At 37.9% G+C, this 25,905-nt stretch overlaps 4 protein-coding genes across 9 annotated transcripts in view; 2 read left to right on the top strand and 2 right to left on the bottom strand.

Annotated features, from left to right (window-relative positions):
* Positions 1-7,363, top strand: part of LOC109861502 (serine proteinase stubble) — a 32,590-nt gene extending 25,227 nt beyond the window's left edge. For both annotated transcript variants that reach the window (XM_020441182.1, XM_020441181.1), the window contains exons 2-9: positions 1,617-1,706; positions 3,332-4,239; positions 4,370-4,677; positions 4,867-5,212; positions 5,375-5,916; positions 5,997-6,294; positions 6,386-6,511; positions 6,613-7,363. In XM_020441182.1, the coding sequence (XP_020296771.1) occupies positions 1,625-1,706; positions 3,332-4,239; positions 4,370-4,677; positions 4,867-5,212; positions 5,375-5,916; positions 5,997-6,294; positions 6,386-6,511; positions 6,613-6,771 (2,769 nt within the window). In that variant the 5' untranslated portion in view covers positions 1,617-1,624 and the 3' untranslated portion in view covers positions 6,772-7,363. The remainder of the gene's footprint in view (positions 1-1,616; positions 1,707-3,331; positions 4,240-4,369; positions 4,678-4,866; positions 5,213-5,374; positions 5,917-5,996; positions 6,295-6,385; positions 6,512-6,612) is intronic.
* Positions 7,364-7,454: 91 nt separating this feature from the next.
* Positions 7,455-14,329, bottom strand: LOC109861501 (serine-rich adhesin for platelets-like). 3 transcript variants are annotated; one of them, XM_020441178.1, is made up of 7 exons: positions 14,141-14,329; positions 13,572-13,861; positions 12,056-13,334; positions 11,684-11,877; positions 11,229-11,414; positions 10,550-10,748; positions 7,455-8,068 (listed from the first exon to the last, which is right to left on the bottom strand). In XM_020441178.1, the coding sequence occupies exons 1-7, from the start codon at positions 14,175-14,177 to the stop codon at positions 7,929-7,931; spliced, it is 2,325 nt and encodes a 774-aa protein (XP_020296767.1). In that variant the 5' UTR covers positions 14,178-14,329; the 3' UTR covers positions 7,455-7,928. The 3 variants fall into 3 exon arrangements, with proteins under 3 accessions (XP_020296767.1, XP_020296769.1, XP_020296768.1); XM_020441180.1 differs by having other exon boundaries at positions 10,607-10,748; XM_020441179.1 differs by having other exon boundaries at positions 13,572-13,858.
* A 1,452-nt stretch (positions 14,330-15,781) lies between these two features.
* LOC109861505 (ionotropic receptor 93a-like) lies at positions 15,782-21,082 on the bottom strand. Its single transcript, XM_020441186.1, has 14 exons — positions 20,986-21,082; positions 20,736-20,894; positions 19,886-20,035; positions 19,545-19,768; positions 19,075-19,233; positions 18,716-18,883; positions 18,257-18,490; positions 17,933-18,105; positions 17,610-17,685; positions 17,398-17,545; positions 16,778-17,129; positions 16,556-16,687; positions 16,209-16,366; positions 15,782-16,115 (listed from the first exon to the last, which is right to left on the bottom strand). The coding sequence occupies exons 1-14, from the start codon at positions 21,080-21,082 to the stop codon at positions 16,018-16,020; spliced, it is 2,328 nt and encodes a 775-aa protein (XP_020296775.1). The 3' UTR covers positions 15,782-16,017.
* A 1,329-nt stretch (positions 21,083-22,411) lies between these two features.
* On the top strand, positions 22,412-25,333 carry LOC109861503. 3 transcript variants are annotated; one of them, XM_020441185.1, is made up of 4 exons: positions 22,412-22,482; positions 22,938-23,084; positions 23,498-23,671; positions 23,760-25,333. In XM_020441185.1, exons 2-4 carry the CDS (start codon positions 23,013-23,015, stop codon positions 25,188-25,190), a joined length of 1,677 nt encoding a protein of 558 aa, XP_020296774.1. In that variant the 5' UTR covers positions 22,412-22,482; positions 22,938-23,012; the 3' UTR covers positions 25,191-25,333. The 3 variants fall into 3 exon arrangements, with proteins under 3 accessions (XP_020296774.1, XP_020296773.1, XP_020296772.1); XM_020441184.1 differs by having other exon boundaries at positions 22,467-22,482; positions 22,796-23,084; XM_020441183.1 differs by lacking the exon at positions 22,412-22,482 and adding an exon at positions 22,522-22,696 and having other exon boundaries at positions 22,796-23,084.
* The last annotated feature ends 572 nt before the right edge of the window (positions 25,334-25,905 follow it).

Raw genomic sequence — 25,905 nt, 5'->3', positions numbered from 1 at the left:
CTTGAAGTGTAAACTTGTTTAATAAACCATATCTTTCATTTTCGATTTTTAATTCACGTAGTCCGGGAACTTTCCGGACAAACTGTGTATTTTTATATGGGATTTCTGCAACCGAGTACAAAGTTACACGAGATACGATGCTTCTCCGATACACGTAGTCTACAATCTCGTAGATTCGAATTGCAATCATTGCGGATTTTATATAGCGAGAAAATGTTTTTGTTTCTAAAAAAAAGATAAAAATGATATAACACAAATTTTTCAAATAATATCTAAAAATTAAATTTGCACAATTTGAAAAACAATTTTGTCTTAGTTATATAATTTCGCAGAACTAATTTCTTAGTTACAATTGCGTGGAATTTTTGTCTGTTCGAACAAAAAATTCTATGTGAGAAAGAAAATATAACGGAACGTATTTGAGATTTGGTGAAGATGAAAATAAAAATATTTAATAATCTGCAAGTTGAAGCCGTGGATTCTGACGACGGTTAGAGGATACATCTCGGATGAGATGGTATCCTCGATCGAACATTCGAAAGCGGGCGATGCTGCATCAATGACCTGGAATGTGAGACCAGAATTCGGTAACAAGTCAGGATCGGGGGTAGCTTTTTTGTTCTGCACACGGCGGCGTCTTGGCGCGCGTCCAATGCACCTGTCGCGTCGTCGAGATACCTTCGTCGATCTCGGCACGACAACTGCTAATAAAACGACAGATTAGAAATCGCAGGAATTTAGCTACACAGCGCACGGAATGTCTGTAACCTACACATATATATGTGTATATATTATATCCGATAAAAAAACTTTATACGTACTCTCCACAAGTGTAATTTAAAATTTTTTATCCTATCACTTTTGCCTTCTGTCACGTTTACCGGAAAAAAAAAAATGATGCCGAAAAAAGTAAGCGTTCCACACAAATAAACAACGTTGCAAGCAAATTGCCGTTCTTTCGAAACAACAATGTGAATTTTCGCAACAATTGTTGCCACTAGAAACGTCTACGAAAACGAGAATTCAGAGAACGCGCCGCACAATTTAATCTGTATGTGAAAATTGCAAAAAAAAAAAAAAATCACTTTTAAATTTCCGTTTTGAGAAACAACGATGACGCGCTTGTTGCGTGATCCCTGTGCTACGTACGCGATAATTAAGTTATTCGCGATTTCACTGAATATGAAAGAAAAAGCGTTGCGAAACAAGATACATCTCACGCTTTATCTCTAACTCCCGAAGGGGTTAATACGAAAAGCGTGAGTCAAGTAAAGTGAACTAGAAAGTGAACTAGAAAGGTGCGCGCACGAAGCGCGAACACACAATAGACAATAGCCGCGCGACGGAAGAGAGCAAGAGACTTGTTTCCCGACACAGCTCGTTCTGATAAAATAAGAAAATTGACTGCTCGCGCGATATAATTTACTTTAGACGCGGTAGTGGAACTCTCTTGCGGCGATTAACTTCCTCGTGTGACTGTTGCGTGACTCTCCTCCAGCGAGTTACGAGTTTTCCTCGGAAACTAAGCTCGCTCTAAATTGACACACGCGATGAGTATGTCTCTGAATCAGTGACGGCCTGATTTTAGTGATAACAACCGACGTTCTTATTTTCAGGGATCAGGATGCGGTGGATCGGTTACGTGGCCACGATTCTCTGGTGGTCGGGCATCGCCAGGTCTCTCAGCACGCTGAATCGAGGTCACAGTCAGTAATATTCCTTTTGGTGATTTAAAACTCACGTTTCGGTATCCGCGGCATCTCTCTGTAAGAAGAGAGTGCGTTTCTTTCGGCGGCCAATCTTTTCCAGAGATGCATACACACACGCGCGCGCGCGCGCACGTGTATACACATACATATACGTGTACATGTACATACTCTCGAACATACTCGTCGAGTCTTCTCTTTTTTTATCTCTTCCGTTCTTTCTCCCTTCGCGTGGCGATCTTTCTCCTCGGCCGAAGATTCCCCTTTTAAATGTGTAACGCTTAATTGGAGGAAGAAGAAGAACTCGGTCAAGGTGCAGTCGGTCGTGCACGAGAAGCGTGAGAAAAGAAAAGCGAAAGAAGGTGCTACTTTCTTTTTGTTTTGAAATAAATCGCGCGTGCGTAAGGTGGGGCTCCGCGCCTCTTATCGTGTCATATTTTTCAACCGCTCCTACTACCTACTGTATATAGCAAGATATGTTTCGCGGTCAGCTGTGATCTTCGCCCGCGAAACATACGGGAAATAAATAAGAGCGCGCGCTCCAAATCAGGTCATACACGTTTCCCGTTCGTGTTTGTGTGATGACTCCGCAATCATAATAATCGCCAAACAAATTGGAAATATATATGTGTATCGGCGCGCGCGTTAACTTTTATTACGCGCTTGTAATTTTCGTTCACGAAGATTCGCGTACGCGCACACGTTCGGCGGAAAACGGGACGCGCGCGCGCGCGTATTGATTCCGCGACGTTCGGTCGTCGCGGCCGCGATCGAATAAATTGCGTTTCGCAAAAAAGAAGAAAAAAAAAAAAACGTTTCTTCCGCCAATCTGACGCTTCCCTCTTATAACGTAATAACGCATACGTGGTGGACGAAGGCTGACACGATCGTGTTTCTAACGGAGAAAGCGACTCATCGCCAAGTTACATCGTGTGTCACGTTCGTAATTCGTGTCTTACCGTGATGACTCGGTTAATGACCCGAGGGAGGGAGGGAGGGAGGGAGGGAAAGCCAGGGGTCTACGTACTTCTCTTCCAGTAATTAAGTTTTATTTTATTTTATTTTATTTTTTTTTTTTTTTATACGATCTCGTGCGCAAAACTCTTTCGGGTACAAGTAGTACACTTTCACCAAACTTGTCGGCGGAGATAGACCTCGTGTGCAACACGCGAGACAGACTAATTGTCGATCACGATGATGACCTTCCGCGTGTTGTATACGTACGTACTGTATTTATGCGACACAACTTCACATAACGTATTCATCGTATTTGACACACCCGTCAAATTTAATACATGTAATTTTACCGGAATATATTTCTCATGAGAGATTGTCTCGACTGCGCGCACACAGAGAAACATCTTTTTCCGCAAAATTATAACTCGTTAGATTCGCCGACAGCATAATCGCGCGCTTTCATTTACACGCACACACGTTTAATATTACGTGTACGCATGCTGCCATATGACTCTGGAATTTTTGGACGCGTCAACGCGTAATGTATTTGTTCATTTACACAAAATTTTTGATAAAATAACGATCGAAGAGCTTGCCGATCGCGGGGATCGCCGAATAGACGAGCGGAATAAAACGAATTTATTTGTTTTTATTGGATTTTAACGCAGGTTACAAAATCAGTCCAAAACCCTGTAAAGTGCCCGGTTACGAAGGCAGGGAAGGTACGTGCATGTTCGTGTGGGAATGCATCAAGTCCGAAGGCACGCACGTGGGCGTATGCGTGGACACCTTCATGTTCGGTAGTTGTTGCGTTCACAACACGACAGTCAACACGATAAGCGCGTCTCATCATCTTCATCATCATCATCAGCAGCAGCAGCAGAAGCAGCACGATTCAACGAGTACGCTCAGGCCGACTCTGTCCTTGGCGGAACTAGTCGGGAACGAGACCACCACCACCAGACTGACGTCGACTTTCCTCTCTTCCTGGACAGCATCGAGTACCGCAAGACCGAGTTATCATCAGTCCTCGGCGTCTCACGGTACAACTGTCGTCGTTACGACGAGACCGACGAGACCGACGAGACCGTTCACGCACGGGGTCGCGAGACCTTTGCAGAAAAGACCGCATGCCAAACCGACGTCCGAACACGGCACAAACAGGCTGCAAGTTCCCGCGTCGGTGTCTTCCACGTCCCCGAACACATGGACGGAACAGAGGCCGCAGGGAACGAAGAGACCGAGTCATCATGGAAGTTATTCCCATCATCACAAGACCAGACCGGATGAGGAAACAGCGAGCGAGAATCCTTCTTCCGTTCAAAGTCAACCGGGCTTTAAAGATAAAGAGACTCATAATACTTTAGTAGTGCGTTTGCCGGGAAAGGAGCATGCCGATGGTGATGATGATGACAAAGTCGTTGGCTCGAGCAAACCGAACAAGCAGAGTAAACCGAGTAAACCGAACAACCAAAGGCCTTACGACTCGAAACCGGATGACGGAAAGATCGAAGACGCCGATCTCAGCGTACAGGAAACGATCAATCGACCGAATGTCAATTCCGTCATTGAAAACGTAAGACAGAAATTTGATTTTTCATTTTTTTTTTTTTTTCAACACATTTGCACGTTGATATAACTCGAAACAAATTGTAACGCGCGTATTTTAGTCGCCGAGTTGAGCGAAATATCGATTTTCTTTTCAGGAAGCGGCAAAAGAGACCCATCCGAGTTTAAATTTTATACATACCGAGCGACCGTCCTGGGCGACCAAGCCGGTGCAGCAATCGAAACCTTCGACGAATTTTTCCAAGCCGTACTTTTCGATCAAAACGACCACTTATCGGCCAATATCGATAAGCGGTCAGACAGATCACAGACCGAATTTCATATCAAAGCCGTACACTTGGTTGTCGTCGTCTACGAAAAAAACGTCAACGACGACGACGACGACGACGACGACGACAACAACAACGACTGGTAAACCGACGTACGTCGCACAATCTTCCACTAGGTATGCAACTTGGTTTTAAACCAAAATTGTCGCAGACAATATATATTTTTTATTTCAAATTGTTTTAAACGTAAATAAAAAAATATCTTTTATTTTTAATCGCGATAATATATTTATTGCGCAACGTACAATATATCGATGATATATCACGTATGTCGGATTTAACTCAAAATTTGTCTTTCATTCTAGCGTAGTCGGATCCATGCCACAAACTTCTCATTGGCAAGTAACTACAGAACCAGCTTTCGTGACAAAACAAAAACCGTCGTCGTCCACATCTTTGTCTTCAATGTCTTTATTAACGTCCTTCTCTTCGCCCACGTCATTTTCGTCGTCATCGTCATCATCAAAACCGATCACCCCGTCGGAGAACGTACGAAATCCATCCTCAAGCACGAGTTCTCATTTCTGGTCTAATAGCTGGACGCCACCTAGACCGTCTTTGAAACCGCACTGGACGGACAGTCCCAGTCTTATTCAAGATGGTCCGGAAAACTTCCCGCCGCGACCGAGTTTCAAACCGACCGAGCCGCAAGTACGTTCGCATTAACAACTCTCTCGCCAAGTAATTCACTATCTCTTGCGTCGTATTCTCTATATTTCTTTATTACGAAAAAGCTGTAATTGGATTCCGTTGTTGATGATATTGAAAACGTAACGCGTTACCGTTATGTGGTTTTTCCTTCTAATTTCTCAGAACATCGAATATCAGAAACCTTTGGGATCGGCGCACTACATAACGACACACTTAGAGACTTCAACGAGGCCACGACCCACAAAAAAAACGACAACGTCGAGCACCACGACGTCATCGACTCTAATGACATCCTCGATCAGCAGCAGCAGCACGACCAGCAGCTCGACAATCGCGATGGCAACGCGTACCACGACCGCTCGCAGCACGAGTACCACAAGCGCCACCACGACCACGACAAGTACCACAAGCGCCTCTACGACCAAACAACAAGAATTGGTGACCCAAGCGAGCGAGAAAGGAACGGGTTCGGTGATGACGATCGCGGCCGCCGACGAGAGCAAAGACATGCAGTGCGGTGTACCGCCGTTGTTTCCGCGGCCGGAAACGAGAATCGTCGGCGGTAAGGACGCACCGTTCGGCCGATGGCCTTGGCAGGTATCCGTGCGTCGCACGTCCTTCTTCGGTTTCTCCAGTACTCATCGTTGTGGCGGAGCGGTGCTCAACGAGAAGTGGATTGCCACAGCGGGCCATTGCGTCGACGAGTACGTTTTCTCTTTTCCTCTTTTTGAAGTATCTATATATATATATATTGGGGGATCTCTAACAACTGTTCCTACTTTAGTTTACTGACAACGCAAATCCGAGTACGAGTCGGCGAGTACGACTTCTCGTCGGTGCAAGAACGACTGCCTTATGTGGAACGCGGAGTTATCGACAAGGTCGTACATCCCAAGTATAACTTCTTCACGTACGAGTACGATTTGGCGTTGGTGAAAATCGAAGGTTCTTTGACCTTTGCGGCGCACATTTCACCAATCTGTCTACCGGCCACGGACGATCTTCTGATCGGGGAAAACGCAACGGTCACGGGATGGGGAAGACTGAGCGAGGGTGGGACGTTGCCCTCGGTGTTGCAGGAAGTAATTTTCGTTTTGCCGCGCGATATCGTGTCTTTTTTTTTTTTTTTATCGAATTTTACACCAATAACTCTGACGTTTTCTGAATTTTAAGGTCTCCGTGCCGATAGTGAGTAACGACAGATGCAAGTCGATGTTCTTAAGAGCCGGTAGACACGAGTTCATACCGGACATTTTCCTCTGTGCCGGTTACGAAACCGGCGGCCAGGATTCCTGTCAGGTAATGCGTGCCCTGATCACGCAGATTATCAAGTTTGTTTTAACTTGGTGTTTTTTATATTTATGACAAAAAATTTTGCGTTTCTTCTTTTTCTAATTCAGGGTGACTCCGGAGGTCCTCTCCAAGTTCGCGGTAAGGACGGCAGATATTTCCTCGCCGGAATTATATCTTGGGGCATTGGGTGTGCCGAGGCCAATTTACCGGGTGTGTGCACGCGAATTTCCAAGTTCGTGCCGTGGATTTTGAAAAATGTCACTTGACCTGATTTCGCGGGCAAAAAAAAAACGTGAAAACGATAAGACAATTATATATCAAGATTCATGTGCGAACAAACAACGATGTGCGATGTTGTCTCGCGTGATATCAAAACTCATGGATTATCCTAAAAAAAAACTTTCCTGCAAATGACGATGTATCTTATTTGCATTTATTTATTTGCGTTTGCACTGCCACTTAAAAAATAAGTCGTCGTGATTGTTACAACATATTCGCACTAGAAGAGGTAAACAATCATCGCCGAATTATCGAACATAAAATAATCTGCGATTACGTGTGAAATTTTATATGCATTACAGCACACACATACACACACACACACTAACACACACGCGCTAAACTTGTATTTATATATAAATCCAAGTAAAGAAATAAAAAAAATATATATTTGATAGGTGTGTTAAGACTACAATTAAGTGTGTGTGACCGAAGGGAGTCGTAATGAAAGTTGAGTTGTAATAAAAAAGATCAAAACCATAGCTCGCGATGAGAAGATTGAAGGGCATAATATTATTATCATTCTTGCCACACGTCGTTTCAAATATAATTACAACATGTGCGTGAAACAAAAATTAACATTAACTTATTATTATGATTCGTAAAATTGTTACATTTACGTATAAATTTGTATAAATAAATATATAAATATGAATTGTATAAATTTGTTGCAACAATACCAAAAACCAAAATTTTGTGTATATTTAATTATTTTAAATTCAGTTGTACTCTCTCTCTCAGGTATTATCATTTTGGTCCTGTAAGATAGATAAATTCAAATTTTTGCTAACAAAAATAGTTATACACATAGGACTAATGAAAAACAATCAATGAAAATGCGAATTGTCTCGGAAGTATCGTAATTTTTATTTTATAGCACGAGAGATAAACTCGGAACATTCTTCCAAATGCTCAATCTTGCACATTTCCAAGTTACACCGTCTTTTTATTATCTATATATTGTTTTTTATTTACAAACAAGAATTTGTACAGAGCACTATATGTTAATTATGTACTTTATAATAGCTGTGTACGTAAAAGCTAAAAGAAGTCTACTTTTTATAAAATATAACTATTTATATATATAAAAATATCGTCAAATAAACGAATGTTTATTAAAAATTTATCATCGTAGATTATATTCCTACAATATCCTTGAATTAAGTGGATCATCTATTCGGCCGGCAATTAGACTCACTGAGGTCTCGGCATCGATGATAAAATAAAGAAAAGGATGCAAAGCTGTAAAAGGCACGGGCTCGGCTCTTTCAAATAAACCATTACCTAAAATATTTATAATAATCTTATGTGATTGCAAATTTATTTTAATTGCAAAAATACCATCAAATTATTTTCGAAAAATTATACATTATCTAACATGCTCTACGAGACTAAATAATTGAATTATGCAGATTTTGAAGTTTCGTCAGCACGAATGTTAGAAAAATCAAAGTTTTTCAGCAAAACTATGTTGCAGCAGAATGTGTATAAAACTATGAAGCTTGAAGTTTTACTTTATTTTTCTCATATGTACCGATATACTATCTTGGCTATGCATAATACAAAGCGGTTCGTATAGTGCCAGGAAACAAGGTAAATATTTAATTTACAATAGAAAATTCTACATAGATAGAGAAAAAAGCGAGAAAAATAGAAGAATAGCTAATAAACAAAGAATAGAATTATTTTTATGTATATAATTGTGTATCAGAATAAAGATAAGTAAGTAATTTTTTTTTCTACATGTAATATTGCTACTATTTTTTAAAGAATATACGCATTAAAAGTAACAAAAAAAAATTTCCGAGAAACATTTGCAACATCATGCGATTCGGTAATGCTCAATAGTAAAAAGAGATGGCGCAAGGTCTTTTTATTGACTTCCTTTGTAAACTCTCAAGCAGGATATCAACAATTAAATTCAATGAACTGAACAACAATGGTGAGAATATTTCCAACGATAATGGATTGTTTTGTTCAGTCACAAGAAAATTATTAGAATTGCAAACAACGAGATAGATAGACTGGTACAAGTTTTCTTAAAGTTTACAACTTAAGCCCCTGATTGCGTGAAAAAAAAAAACAAGGATTTTTTGAAAAGCGCGAGTAATGCAATTATCCGAGTAAAATACACGTATGAGTTGCAATCATATTGACTCTTAAATATGATCTTATCCTTTCTCAGTTCTTTAAAATCTATCTGACTACAAAACTCACGTAAGTATTGTCTTTTTGCAGATATATTACAAACGCATGATAACATTTTCGATAATTTATTCTAATTCTATCAATTCTAACAATTCTAATAATTTAATCCAATGTTATTCTTTCGTTAATTTTATCTAATTATTTCTTCTGAAAAAAATTAACGAGTTCTTAGAAAAATATCTAGCTGAGTTAGTAATTTATTTTTTTTCTCGACTTGGCGGTTAGAAATCTGTAATGTTGCAATCCTTTAAAAAAAAAAAAAAAACTAATTAGTTCTCAACTATTATAATTATCGTGTGTGAGAGCTGAATAGTTTGCGTAATATTTTAATATTATTTGTTTCGACGAAGTTTCTCAATCTTCAATAAGCATCTCTCTGAAATGATTCTGTATAATTTTGGAAACGCATGGCGACCTCGAGGATATATGTAATAAAAGCGAGGCGTAAGCGCGCGGCCGCTTGCACGTTGTCGTTAATGACAGCGATGTTGAGTAATGAAGATTTAGCGGAACGTGAGAAAGAACAACGGCGGATCCACGCGGAAGCGTGTAAGAACGAGAGAGAGATAGATAGATAGATAGATGGATAGAAAGAGAGAGAAAATAAAAAGAAAGAAACTAACCAAGTACGCGCCAGTAGTAATGGCCAGCCGTCGTCAGACGCGTGTTCACGACGCATAGAAAGAGCTACATTGTGTCGTTGTCGGTAGTCGTTTACAAAATTATGCGCGCGTTTCTGGAGAGCACTCAAGCTGCGCGCGAGACATTGCAATTTCACTCGTTAATACCGGATATTGCATCAACGCAATTATCTTTCTTCGAACATTATCTGTGGCTTGAGAATCCGAGGCGTCGCTATTCGCTCTACACTCGCGTCTCTATATATGTGTGGTTTTCTTTCAATTATTGTAATTAAATTATTTATATATACGTGGAGAAACATTGTACACATATATATAACAGTGTATATGTATAATCTACAGTATATTGAAGTAAATTACTAAAAAACCTTCGACACACACAACGCTTTCTTGATTATATTAAATAAGAAAATGTGTTAAATAAATGTATTAACTTTTTGTCATTATTGAATACAGACCCGGAAGGTCTCCGTTTATTAAAGAAACTATTACGAAGCGACGCGTGAAATCGAAAATAAACTCATAAATTTACTTAAAATTAAAAATTCCGAATAGTTTGGCATTGAGCATATTCTATTGCGTTATAGTTACATTTGCAAGCGAGAGAGGAAGTAATTTGTGATCACAGCGCGCGAGAAAGAAAAAGAGAAAAGAGGAAAACGAAGCGTAGAATATCTAATTAAGAGCAGAGAGAGAGAGAGAAAAAAAAATACAAGAACATTAATAAGTGGAAAAGATTACACATATATATAATGTATAAAACTGTATAAATCGGAGTTTTTTAAGATTCGGAACAAAAACACGCATCAAGGAATGAAGGATACATCTCTCTACGTGTGCGGAGATGTTTACCGTTATGGGGTAATTGAAAGGAAAGTGCAATAGTGCGTGAAAAGCATAAACAGAATAAAAGAACCTGGAGGCAGATATCGATAATAGTCCCGTCGAGGTGGAACGACATTAGACGACTCACGAGAATGGGTCCGGTCGGGTTTCATATAATTCCTTATATTAACCCCTATACTCTGCTGCACGTCTCTGGCGTATACACCGAGATCGGATGTCATGGGCGATAAATCGGCTACTCTTGGCTCGAATACGTCCAAGATTCCCAACTACAATAAAAAAAAAAAAAAGTAACACGAAGCAAGCAACATCACTATCGAGTGATATAAAAATAAAAATAAATTATCTAAAACTGTTTCAATTTTTATCAAACAAGAGTACGTATTAATGGAACACTTAACAAACGGTGCCGGAGGTGTTGCAAAATTTTGTTTTCAAAATAAAAAAAAAAATGCGTTAGATCCACGATTCACTTTTGAGAGTGTCAAAAAACGTTTCAAAATTGCGATTAATAATCTTTTTTTTTTCAATCTCTCTATATTACAATTTAAATTCTTCACAACAAAAACAATAGTTTATATAAATATTTTCTCCAAGAAGATCCTGAAGAAAAAATAAAATTGTTGAGAAAAAAGACGAACTAATAAAAGTATGTTATTGTATGTTTAATTAATTAATTAATTGTTTGATGTAACGCGTGACATTAAAAGGGCAACGACGTCCAAGAGAATGACGTACTGTTCGCTTACCCTTTGAAGAAATGACGTCAGTGTGACGAAACCATGAAGCATGAACGAAGGTATAGTGGCCCTGACCCAAGTAGGTTGTAATCGCTTCCTCAACGATCTCAATGACTTCCCGCTGAGATCTCTCGCCAGGCGGTGCGTATCCGTTTTATCCGTCGGCATCAGAAGTATAATATTATATCGGGGATCCTTTGAATATATATTAAAAGAACAACATCAGAGTGTTATTTTGTTTAAAATAACACATATATACGTATACGTTTGTGGATATTGTAACCAACATTGATTTATAAACAAACACAAACAAGATTTCTCTCTTTGCCGTCAATAAAAGAAACTTATCCAATAAATTCACGTTTCTTTTTTATAAAAAAGTTTCATAAACTTGTTAAATATTAAAAATTCAGTTTATAACTCAAATAAATTTGTCTTTGTCTCTTTGTCTCTCTTAAACTTACGTCCAGAGGAAACTCAAGGGCGACAGCGTGTAACGATGGAAAGTACGCGAAAGGCAGTACAGCGATGTATTTCGAAGCGGATACCAAAGAAACGTCGCAGCCATTTACCAAAAACGATATTTCTGTCGCGAAGTCTCCGATAGGCTCGCCGTAAGATTTCCAGATTTCCAAATCTTGCATCCAAATACCTTCGTCTATAAAAATAAACAAATCTAAAGTCTACCGATCATCAACAGAAATATTTCTATTTTCAAGAGTAACAGAAAAAAAAATAAATGTCTCTGCCAAAAGTCAAATTTTTTTTGTTAATATAAAAAAATACACACATATATTATCTGAAAATATTTTTCGACAATTGATTACTCCGGGTACCTGAGTAAGTGGAGAAATATTCACGCGAACTTCTCGTTTTGCGTTTAAGACGATTTTGCGTGAACTCGTCGTTGTGAATATTGTCATTTTTTAAGTTCGAATCCGATTTCACGTTTTCGATTTTAATTTCTTTCTTTTTCCGATTCATCGAAATAGTGTTTTCGCCTATCGGAGATGTAACAGTTTGATTACTCGTTGATGTACCATTCGTCGTAGCGTTTGCGATCGTTTGATTATTCGTTGACGAGGAATTTATCGTGGAATTTGCGTTTATAGCGCTCGAATTTCCGGCAAGATTGCTTGTATTCGTTACCACCGCTTGAACAGGTGGTATCGTCGTCACACTTTCAGAACTGACTATCGTAGTGGTCATCAGCACGGTTGTAAGATTCGGATTGGTTACTTGCGGAGTAATTTCGGTCGAAATGTTTGCGGATATCGACGGTTCGGTACTTGGCTGCGAAGTGATATTGTTGTCCGATATCGTTTCGGGACTCGAAGCGATTGCGCCGTTTGAAGTTATTGGCGCAACAAGAGTTGTCGAGCTACTTGTTGGTGTTACTTGAGTGTCAGCGGTCATTGATAAATTCGAACCCGGTGCATTTGTACTTCCGATATTTTCTGTATTTGCATTAAGAACGGCATCCGTGACGGTTCCGCTTGCTCCATTGACGATCGTTGAAGGAGTTTGTAGACTTTGATCGTTCGTAGCAAGAACCGTACTCATTTGGTCGCTGTCCGTAACTGTCGCCGGTAGATCGGTATTTATTGCCGGTGTATTCGCCGGTGTATCCGTGACGCTTTCCGTACCAGTGGACGAAGACGGCTGCTGGACAATTCCATCAACGGATGTGGTTAAACCTGACGGTTGCGTCGAAGATGTATCGATCGCTCTTGGACTCGTGACTGAAACCAATGTCGTTTGCATATCGACACTTGTGGATATTGTAACAGTTTGCTGATTGTTGTCTGATGTGGTCGATTGAGTGCTACCGGTGGCAAGTGTCGTAACGATGTCTCTCGACACGGTCGTTGTCGTGTCCGGCACGATGCTAGTATTTGTTGTCTCTACCGTCGGTGAAGTTGAGCCGATCGTAGACGTCGGAAGTTCGGTCGTAATTGACGAGTCTCCCATGCTAACGGTAACATTCGCTTCCTGTTCGATACTCGATAAATCGAAGCCGTAAAACCGCAGGGTATCTTCGTACTCGGGACGAAGTCCGATGTTATCTCTGCTCAGAGTCAGTCCGCCCAAAAACCCATCGGCGTTCAAGTAACTCTTCGAACAAATGTAACAATTTTTAATGTAAAATACTCTCTAATTATTTGATGTTTATATATATAGCAATTACCAACTTCATTCTCTGGAAACTTCTGCGAAGGAACATTCGAGAGATTCTCAAATTTGATATTAGAAATCGTTAGATACGAAAATATACAAACAAGCGATAAAACGAGCGAGAAAAATTGACGAAACACGTCCGAAAAAACGTGTAATAATAATTTCCGATCTTACTCTCAATCGTCGGTGAATATCTCTGAATCCGATTCTGGTAACATCCCGGCTCGGTAGTCCCATGGCTTCGACGATTTGTTGATTTCCTCTGCCGGCTGATCCCTCGTACAGCGCAACCAGAACGAAAGCAACCCCCGTGGGTGAGAACGCCACATTCCCGTGCATCGAATACTGCTGAAGGATCTTAACACCGAGATCGTTCACGACATCGGTGATCACATCGACTGGACGTTGCGTGTCCGCGCGATACCACGGACCACCGTACCTATAAGCGAATGCGGACGATACTACTGCAACATAGCATCACACAATGAAATTCAAATTGTATCGTACAAATCAGAGAAAACATTAGCTTTGTTTTTTTTTAAATAAAAATCTCTGGTCTCGAATACAAAATATAAAACTAACTTTTTTTTTTTTAATATTCTACACAAATAACTCGCATCCTCTTTGTGATATGACAAAGTAGAAATACAAAAATGTGTTTTACTTATCTCTGTATTTGAGGAGAAAAAAACTTGAATATTTTTTTAATAAATTCGATTACTCAGTGACTCAGCTTTACGTACGCTGCAATATCACGATCCAATGCGATGACTTCCTCATCGTTTCCGGTCGTTTGCTTCGTTCTCGATGCTTTTCAATCGTTGTGAGACAAGAGTCCGGGGAGCCGACGACGCGACTTCTAGCCAGTTCTATTAGGGATTAGCCTGAGTCGTTCGCGTTCTACGTCGGAACTGGCTCACGTCGGTACGCGCGAATCAGACACGCTAGGCTAGGCCGCGCCAGCCGGGGCCTCCGAGGTTCGATCAAGACCCGCTCAAGGCCCGGCCGAGGCGCTTCAGGCCCGCGCGAGAGGCCCGTTCGAAGCCCGCGCTGATTACTACCGCGACTTCTTAAGTGGTTAAGGTCGTAATCCCCGTTAAATTGCGCACATAACTTCCCTCCCAGTCGACAGCGCCAATTCCTTTTCTTGTTTTTTTTTTTTTTTGCTTGATCCTTTAAAAAAAACCGATCTTTCTATATACGTACGTATGTAAAATACACACACCCACATTTAAACGAAGAGAATCTCGAGAGTTTTGCTCGTGGTGTTTCTTTGTGTGTATTCGCGCGTTTATTTGTTTTTTTGTGACATCCGCGCAAATCGATTTATATAAATTTCGCATACCACTGTAGATTATGGAAATATATACGCATATATATGACTGGTAAAGTAGACATATCAATGAGTAATAAGTATAAGTGCCATTATTGTATATTTAAAAAATTGTGAAAAAAAATTAAAATCACTTTTTATGTAAGTAAATAATATTTTTAACAATTGTGTAAAATTTATTAAAATGCTATACATTCTGTGTGAAGAAGAAACAAAATTATACTAACTGGATAATAATTGTGATTTAATAATTTTGTTTTCCACTTCGAGATGAGATCAGTTTGCCGAACACATTTGACGAACCGAACACAACTGTGAGTTGAAAAATAATTGTATACCTGTGCGTCGGAGCCGAAATTGTTCCTAAATCATGCGATCACACGATTCATTCTCTCGCAACAGATTACAAATCCTGGAAAATATGCGGATATCGCGCGTTCGATAACGGTAGTAGCGGTCGGCGGGCGGCGGCACGACGACGGCGGTGAAGACGAAGTGAAGATCTGCTTTCGACTGATCTAAGTGGGAGGATCACTGTGTGGAACGTAGTTATGTAACACCACGGTGACTTTTACCGCGCATATGCCACGGATGGTTGCTAAATTTGCAGAATCCGCCACACTAACAATGAGAGCTGAGGCGAATTGTTGTTTCGCGCGTATACAGTCGTATATCGTCTTGCGTGTTTCTTCTCATCTCACATATTAAAATATTAGAATCAACATCTGTTCGATACAGATATCAAAGATTCTTATAATATAATTTTCATATATTGCATATAATTGATGATCATTCAATGATTACCAATTGATTATAATTGATTATCATTTTCTCTCTCTCCAATACAGAGACCGACTAATGTTTTTTTTTTAAAAACGTGACAAAAGTAAAGTCACAAAGACAGGGAAGAGAGAAAAAACAACACTTCACTTTGGTCACGTGACGTTAAAAACGTGATTTTAGTTTAGTCACGCGTCTTTAAAAACAAAAACGTGTTTCTTGATCAGAGATTATATTTACAAACAACTTTCTATACACAATTTAGCCGTATGATAAATTATTATCCATTACAAAGGAAGGCGTGACAAAAGATTATATATAAGTGTATCATCATTCTAATTAAAAGATCATTACACGTGGTTGAAAATTATACTCATGCAAATACGATCCCTCGTAATTAACTTCAAGCGATAATAAAATCTAACTGTATATACGCAGAGATTTATTAACAGCGCCAAGCTATTTCATGGGAAATAAAAGCGTTTATTCTCGGATACCGGATGAAACTCAAGATAGAAAAGGTTGAATCAGCTTGCGTTGCTTCGATAATTTGCGTCTGTGCCAGTAGAATTCGCAACACAAAAGAAATATTGATCCAGTCACGCCTGCGAAAGGAAATAGCAAGAAGAGATAAAAAAATGTTCCGTCTAATAATTATTTTCTGGAGAAAACGTGGTGCTTGGTAAAAAACACATTACCCATAAAAAGCACAAAGAATATGCCTTGCATATCCGTTACATTTACTTTGCGCTCGTTTACGCCTTGATTGACGGAACTGTCCGAGCATTTGTCTTTTATCGGGATTTGCTCCGATATCCATTTGTTCATTAATCCGGACTCGTGCATGCGATACAATCTATACAAAACGATATTATAATTTGCGCGAGATAAATTTGCATGGAAATGGAGTTTATGAACGGACGTAGCGGTCCGTAACTGTGACAGTCGTCGACACAAAAATTTACGATAGAGGATTATATTTGCGGAGAATATCAAACAAAAAATTCAAATGGTTAAAAAATAACGAGAATTTAGTTTAACTTACTCAGTATTGATGATTTTTATGTACGGACTATCTTGCGAAATGATCATTGCTATCGGCTCGTCCATAAATTCATCAGTGCTCAAAGAAAAGGAGCATTTATCGGTTAATAAGAGATCATTTCTCATTGCAAACCTAAACAAGCAATTGTGTATATATATATATGTATATTACTTTAGGACAGTATTTTTTTTTCAAAATACTATGTATGCGTTGTGAGATTACCTCAACGTGCTTCTCCAGTCGATTAACGCATGCTTTCCCGCCTTCACCTTCTCGATCATCTTTGCTTCTTGGGTCGCATTATGAATTATGGATCGGTCCAACAGCACATGATATTTTTCCTCTTCGGTGTTTTTCAGATACTCTTCTAAAAAACTACCATTGGGAAAGCCCCACGTTAATTTGTCTTTATGAGCGAGAAGATCGTCAATGGTCAGAATGGCATCGTCCATATTTGGAAAAGTCAAAAAGGCGACCAAACTTCCGGAATAGGTCGCCACTATAACCATCACGACCAACCACCACACACCAACCAACAAACGAGCGCTATCGCACTGGGGTAAGTACATTCCTCCTGCAAATTATTTCCGCGCTTTATTTTTTTTTTTTATTTTCTCGAAAATTAAATTTATTTAATTTTATACGCGTAAATACAAAAAGTGTTAAAATCATCCAGAGATAATTTCATTAGTTTGTGAACGTATGTAGTTTTATCACACACACACACACATTACATTACAAAAAGTGTTTTACGAGAGACTGTCAGGTAGAAAATTTATTTTTTTTTAAATCTTGCGGGACTTAAAAACAACAACGTGTTTGAAAATGTGATTAGTCTTTACCTTGTTGAAGTAAAGCTCCGTAGACGTACCATATACATTGCCACTGTGAGTTCAATCCCGACATCTTCACGCTGTTTGGACTGTGCTTGTGAATCAAGTACAAGACCGGGCTTATTATACCAATAGATGCTGCCAAACAGGCCCAGGTCTGCAAACAAAATTGATGTATATATTTCTGATTAATGAAAGTGTACAAGTATGCCGTAAATTACCTCTTTGGCAAAAGGTGCGGTGAACAATAACGCTCTGGAAAGCTGGCCCGGTTTTGCAGTCAAGAAACTATAAGTTTGCATGAAGATCGGTAGAGTAAAATTAATCTTTCCTTTTCCGAAACTGTTCACGGTGTACGCGCACGCTGCGAAGAGAACTCTCTTTTTGACAACCATGTCAATTATTTGCTGCGGCACTTCTCTCGTTGTTGACGTTAATATCTTGGAACGTAATAATTTAATAACAAATTCAAGTGTTCGTTAACAAAGAGTTTTTATTAAAAAAAAAAAATCAAAAATGTCATTATGTATGATAGTGTGTTACCACGTCGGCCTCAGTTTCATTATGAGTGTACTTGATAGTCCGATTGCTCGCCGGACTGAGCACGGTATAGGTGAAGTTTAATCTTCTCGCTAAGTACTTCACAACATCGAAAACCAATCCTCCGTACTGTTTCTCACCGGAAACGCTCAGCGTGACAGTTTGCCACGGTGGATTCTAGAATGCATGAGAGACCTTTTGTTACACAATTGGGCATGAGAAAAAGTATAATTCCTTAATTTTTTTTCCGCGTTAACAAATAAAACAAATCACCGAAATGTTTGTTATAACCAGAAAGAAACCATTATTGTGTGTAACGTTTACTCACGTGATAAGTAGCAATCGGCAAACTGATCCCACGAAAACCGTGCGCAATGTGCGGGAAAATAACGTCCGTCAAGTTTATGCCAAGAGTGGGAATCCAGGTTCCCGAATCAATCAAGTGCGCGGTATTTTTACCGTGAACGAAGAAATTGCCCCATGTTATGGCGGAAGCGAATTGCCAGAACAAACATCTACTGCAAACGCCGCTTCCAACGAAAGTGTCCCCCACGAGTGTTATCTAAAAGAAGTAATTAATCGTAGAAAAAAAAATACATATATAAGCGTCTTTTAAATAATTTAAAAAAAAAACGAAAGTTCTTAACAAAGAGATACACACACTAATAGAATCGCAAAATATATGAATTTTATAACAAATGTCTTCCGACTTTTACGTAAATCTACGTGTGCACAAAAACTAATTATTTGTGATACAGGAAAACAATATCAGAACCATATTACAAACTCTAATATTCTTAAGAAGTTCTTGTTGTCTTTCGCGCTTGTCAAATCGGATGAGTTCGAACTCCTCGTTGAGCACATGATTATACAATTCTATTTCGGTTCTTAATGATGAGTTCAGAGCTTTAGCCAGAGCTGTAACTAATTCCTGAACATGACACAGTAAATGGACCTAAACAGTAAGTAATTTTTTTTCTGAGAACTGTGTATAGCGAAAAAAAAAATGCAATGTTGCTTGAAACTATTACAAGATTTTCTATTGCAAATCAAATTTTTGATAAAAATTTCTTTTTATACGGAAGCGTATGCGTTAAAATAAAAGTTGCGAATACACATAATATTGAAACGAGTTAAATAAATTACGTTGCAATACGTGTTGCTGTCCGTCGCATTGTAAACGAAAGCCACGTTACTACCTTCCGATAACAAGTCGGCGAAAACAGTAATATTCGTAGATTTTCTTGTCATGCTGTCTGTGATAACGTATAACCATTGACTGTCAGGTCGAGCCATATTCAGTGTCTTCGCCTATAAAACAACATTTTATTAAATAATTTGCGACTAAACTTAAAATATAACATTTTTAAAGCAAAGTGATGAAAATTTAATAATAATAATAGAATTTATAAGATTTGTATTTTAAATAACACATTGTTTATATAAATGATGTTATTTTGAACATTAAATCTAATAACTTTTACTCAAAATAAATTCTGTGTTATTGTATGTACATAATTACACTTTTATTATATACGCTACAATTTCATTTTTATATTAAATTTTTCAAATAAACGCGTATAACTAGCAAATATACTTAAAAATGATCATCTTACAACTTCCATAACGTCGGCTGCTGTGTCTATCGTGACAATAATGAGAAAACACTTTCCCAACTGCTCTACATGAAAATTCTCAAGCATGTCTTTTATATATTTTCTTCTGGTACGTTCAGAATCAGCATGTTTAAAGGCAAACAACGATCTGGAGACCATGGTGAATTTCTTATTCGGCAATTCGGTCGATATAGCTTTGGTGACTCTGTTTATTGTGTCTCTGTCTACAATAAATTAAAAAAAAAAAAAAAGAAGAAACAAGTTTTAATTGAGAATAACTGAAAAAGAAGGAAGAGAAAGGAAATTGATTAATGGTTGAATTGTAAAAATGTTTTTGTCACCGAATGTGTCATCGTGCAGTATGTTGATGTTGTTCCAAGTCAAGCTGTCAGTTATTCTCATGTCGAAGAGAATCTGAGACAGTTCTTTGCCCGGTAGTATTAAGGGAATAATTACACCTTCCGAATCGGGAAATCGTGGACAATCTCGTTCTTTAAGTAAGCGATATGTAAAATATGTGAATATAATAGTTTTTTAAAAACAATATAAATACAACAATATAAATTCTTTTGTCTCTCTTTTCTCTCGTATTTTTTACATTATCTATTTAACAGATTGTACAATAATAAAACATGTGGGTCACCGGACACCTGTGTGAATCAGCTATAAAATGTGTCACTTTTGGTTTTGACGTAATACACAACGCAACATTGATAAGAGAATTTTAAATCAGCGAGATAACGAGTATATTTGCAAGTAACGTCTTACAATTAGTCACCATCTATAATTGCATGCGTAACACATGCATCATCAAAATCTACATATTTTGCTCAATGCAAACAAAAGAGAGACGTTCACGCATTTTCGTTTCTTTTGTCACCTGATATTGCTAAATGCACGAGATCTTCTTTGCGCACTACGTTGTGCAGATTCCATGTTTGATGACACATTGCTATCGACAGAAGCGCCGTGTAATCTTTTTAAACATATCAGAAAGAAAAGCGTGAGAGAGAAGAAATTAAACAACAAGAAAAATTATTAATCAAAGTTTAACTAAATTGATCAATTTAATTAAACAGAAAGCAAGTATACGTACATATGTGTACACAGACATTATAGTGCTAATTAAATAATTATACATATAAAATAATTTGCGATAAAAGCTCTTCGCTTAACGCGTTTTATTCTCACCTCGAAAATTGCTCGGAGTTTTGTCACGAAAGACGTGCACGTCGATATTACCTATGTGCATCTCATTTTTCGTGATGTTTGTGATAAAATTATAAATGTTTTTCATAGTGTGGTGATAGTCGTTTTTGTTATCAAAGAACGCTTTCTCGACAACGACCGCTGAAGCAAACAATTTTATACGTTATAACTTTAAAAAAAAAAAAAAAAGAAGATCACTGAAAGTCAAGAAGAGAAGCAGAATTGTTCGTACCCATCGAGGCGTTGGCAGATATCAGAGACGGAAATTCATTGAAGGCGTCAGCTGAACTTAAAAACCACGCGAGGAAAAACACGGAGATCATGATCATCGACGGTTCGTATTCGAGACAGGAGTTGCACCAATAAGTCGATATATAAGTAACAACATTGTTCAATGATATATGAATTCATTAGTTTCGTTGATTCATTATTGCTGCGATAACTGAAACTTCGTTAAACTTGGTCGAAACGCAATCGTGAACTGGGCGTGCTCGTTTGATGACTTGTGCGATCACGAAAGGTCGATCTTTCAATAATTTATTAAGAAACGATCGAATCTCATCACACACAACTCGAACAAAATGTATTACTGGTTTGCGGACTTACGTGAACAGAAAAAAAAAAACAAATCACAATGAAAAAAATTATTATATAATGTCATGATATAAAATAATTAATAGTGTATATTATTTGCCCGGTGTGATTATATCTTTATTATGCATTTTTTGTGATATTGTTACTATTTTAATATTATTACATTTTGTAACATTATTTTGTAATATTATTACATGATAGGAAGACAAAAGAAAAAGTGTTAAACGCGTTGCGGTCTACCACTTCTTCTTTGTTAGCGTGATTCGATGTTGATGTGTGATAAGAAAGCTGCATTCTGCTGTAAATGTGTTCTTATTATACGCATTAGAAATATATATAACATTAATCATAGAAATCGTAGAAATCACAGAAACGGAAGTTCATAGAAATCGTAGAGTTTTTAAAATAAGTGATATATATATTTCTTGAACTATTTTTATTTATTTGCAATATATTTATATATTGTAAATTTATTTGTCGTTTTTGATAACAATTTATTTTAATACATTAGGAGTAATAATTTATTACAAAATGCTCAAAATGACTTTCTTCCACACGTACAGACTCTGCATTTTCTCCAATAAAATAAAATAAAATACCATTTGTTATTTTTTTAAATAAATTATAATAAAAAAAAAACCAACAGAAATAGAAATATCCCAAAAATATCTCAATTGGAGGCATACTACTTCTCTTCGAATATTTTATTGTCTCTTTTTTTGAAACAGTCTGTATAATGACAAAAAACAACGATAGAAACGCTTTAAATTTATTGCAACTGCCTTTTTAAAAAATATAACTTTCTGTCACCGGTAGAACATCTTCCGTTCTCATCTATTGAAGAGAATATGTTTGCGTTTTTTTCTTTTTCATTTATTTTAGTATTAAGTAAACTCTTTTCAAGCGCGTAAATTCAAGAAAAATTGCGCGCGCATTATTTTTCTCGATTTTTTGAAAATATTCGATCTATGTAATCGACTATCGATGTCGTGTCGTGTAGATCGATCCAACATTCCGCGGCGGCGCTGTCGTGAGTCCGGAATTTTGTGTAGAACCGTGTGGTACATAGATGTGCGAACACTGCGAGGAGAGTTTGACTGTGTGAACTGCTGTGAACGTGTGTGCGCGCATACATGTAAGATATATATATATATACATATGCATGTACGGGTACATAACGTCGTGCAATATACTACTTTAATATACATATACATCATATCGGCACAACGGCATATCGTCGAATCTCGGTCGTCGTGTTCGCGGTGGTCGCTTGGTGTTTAAACCTAGTGTTAACAGCCGCGTCCTCGTCAACTGTCAAGTGCTCTACGTTACCATGGGCTGAATCTCTCGTATGTCGTGCCGTGCATACGTATATATATATATATATAGTTAAAGATCTGTCAGATCGTACGAGACACAAGAGTGAGAAAATTTATATATTTCCGCAGCTCTCGCGATATTTCGAGAATCAACGACGAGCACGTGACGGCTGATAAAGAAAGTCCAAGTATTTTAACGGTGAAAAAAAATTGTTCATTTCTCTCTCTCTCTTTCTCTCTCTCCCTCTTTTCGCTGGTTGCGTGAACAAAGAGTTCGTTTTCCGCGACCACGAGGAACAAGTTTTCGACCGATTTCGAGGAGAAACTGATGTTTTGATCGCCCGCAATGGAGCCCGAGGAACCTCTAATGCAAGGGATCCTGTTGTTACCGCCACAGGGAATGCTAGGCCAGCTCAAGGTTGGTTCGCATATTTGAGATAACACATAGGATGCTAACCATGCTAATGCGATACGCGGTATCGCGGATGGCGTGTCATATACGCGCGAACGGCTGTTTATTCTCTCTTTTTCCTCTCCTTGTTTTTGCTCTTTATTCTCTCTTTTCTCCTCGTGGCGGATGCACGCAACAGGTGCATACGATACGCAACATGTCTCATCTTTTCCTCTCACTCTGTGTCGTAAAATCAAATAATCGAGAGATTACACATTTTCACGAAGCATGTTTTTCCTCTTTTAATTATCTCACGTATTTATCAGTTTATTTTATATAACGAGAGAAAGTTTCAAGCAAATATACAACAAGACATGAGCACAGATTTTTTTTTACAAATTAATCAAATCAATTTTAAATCAATTTATTTGTGCTTCTAGAAAACATGGCACAAACGATTTTGCCAGCTTTTCAGGACAAGCAACTATGGGATCAAACGTGTAGAAATTTATGACAATCAAGAGGAAGCAATATTACAATCCCATTCCCCACGTATCATCACGCTGGATGCCTGTATAAAAATTGCTCCTAGCAATCAGTCACATGTCTTTACTGTATGTATTTTTTTTTCTGTTTTATGTCAATTTAAATTTTGATTTTTTGATATTTATATTGTGAAAAATCATGCTTCTATTATACCAGGTGGTGATTAAATCAGGAGTGACACACTATTTTGGCTGTTATTCGGAAATAGAAATGACACACTGGATTACAGCATTCCAACTAGTTGCCTTTAAGGATAGTGTATCAAATCAACTAGAAGAAAACAATGATCTGTATTGCACCAGCGGAGAAGGTGTATTTTCTGTGAAAGTTGTTGAGACAGACGCATCTAAGCGATGTGGATTAGAAGCGAGAAATTATACGTTGGTAGTTGCAGCTGCAGATATGAAATTGATGGACGGCGATGTTGTCTTGTTTACCTGGCCGTACAGGTATATTAGAAGATACGGGTACAGAGACGGCAAATTCATCTTCGAGGCTGGAAGAAAGTGCGAAAGTGGCGAAGGTTCTTTTCGTTTAGAACATAGTAGTCAACAAGAAATTTTTCGATGCATGTATGCTAAAATGAGATCCATGAAAAAGTTACTGAACGAGGAGAACAATCCAAGCATAGAATGCAACGATGCTCAGTATCATGCGGCCTTATCTATGGAACCTGGTTCCAGGGCTGCTTTACCTCCTTCTTCGAATAATTCCAGCAACTTAATCGACATAGAATTTTCTACTTCACAAAATTCTCAAAAACAGTTAACTTCGTTGACAAGTATAGATTCAATTTCATCGAGTAGATCGACAAATAAATCGAAGCCCGCCAAACCTCCGCGAAAATATGTGTTTCCTAATTTGTTGGAGAAAAAGAATCCTGATTCAGAATTTCTGGATTTACCCACATGTGGAGAATATAGAACTTTAAGCCAAGCTAATTCGCCAGAATTATCTCACAAGACTATCGGAGGAAGTGTTTCGCACGAGGAGGAAGGGAAAAATCCATACGACTTAGTAGAAATTAGAAATGACGCTTGGAAGACTCATGGCATTGATAACGTGCATCATACTGAACGAATAAATTCGAGTTTACCCGGGGAAAGGAATAAAGAAAACGACGATGATGATATGCAATACGAAATCATGATGCCTATACGGAATCACGATGGGCCATTTCAAAATTCTGTCAAAAACAAAAGTGGTTCTAGCGATTCCGCGATCACCACATCGTCAATGGTAAAAAACGTCACCAAAACGGATGAATCAGATTATGATAAGTTGGAACACTTCGGATCCGCGCCTAAACTTGGATATAAGTATACGAATTCTTCACAAAGCATACATTCCAACACTTCTCACGGACAAAGTTCCAATCTTATTAGTTCAGCATGGTCTAATTACGATATCGTTGAAGACATGTCGGCTGTTAGATTAGCCGACGATAGCCATCTTGGTTACGGAATGATTCGAAAAAAGTTGGATATTTCCGAGACAGTTTCCACTGATAATACCGTAAGTAATCCCCAGCATAAAGTTTTTAACAATAGCGAATATGCAATAGTATCAAAACCAAAACGGGTGTAAGCTATTAAAATTATATATCACATATCAATTCAGAGAGCATTATGACCAATTTTTTAATTTAAATTTGAAAGGAAACTGAGTCTTAATAATCATATGTGCTAGTCTGTATCTCTCTTAGTTATAATAGGATACAAATATTTCTCATTTTACTCTTTTTTTTTTTTTTTTTTTTTTTTTTTTTTTTTAATTTAATACGACAAAATTTGTTTCGTAAATTGTTTTATAAATTAAATGTGTGAGATGCAATATTTACTTTTATCACACAATTATATTTGTATATTATATATTCTATATTTTTCATTTATACGGAAAGACACTAGTCTTATAGATACTTCAAAATATCTGTCTTTTTTTTTTTTATAAAAGATATATTTCATATAATTCTACATAATATTATATAGCTCAAAAAGTGATTAAAATTTTATCTAAATACACTTAATTAATTTATATACATATATATATGTAGCGTGTTAATCCTTTCATTACCACGGGTAATTAAAGTCGTTTGTCATGAAAATCAGTCACAAAGATCAGAATAACGTCACTAGTGCAATCAACAACTTTTAGCTTGTTGACTGCTTGCGCGTGAAATGCACATTTGTGACATGACGGCCGGTTCGGCATGAGCGGTCAGGCGGCTAGATCCGCGCTAGCGAAAGGGTTAAACATTAAAACAATTTAATACCAAATTAATACTAAATTATTATGGAAATTT

Source organism: Pseudomyrmex gracilis, unplaced genomic scaffold, assembly GCF_002006095.1.
Source record: "Pseudomyrmex gracilis isolate BER0280 unplaced genomic scaffold, ASM200609v1 scaffold_801, whole genome shotgun sequence".
In the NCBI taxonomy this organism is placed as follows: domain Eukaryota; kingdom Metazoa; phylum Arthropoda; class Insecta; order Hymenoptera; family Formicidae; genus Pseudomyrmex; species Pseudomyrmex gracilis.
Note: the sequence above shows the minus strand (reverse complement) of the source record. Positions and strands in the feature narration are given on the sequence as shown.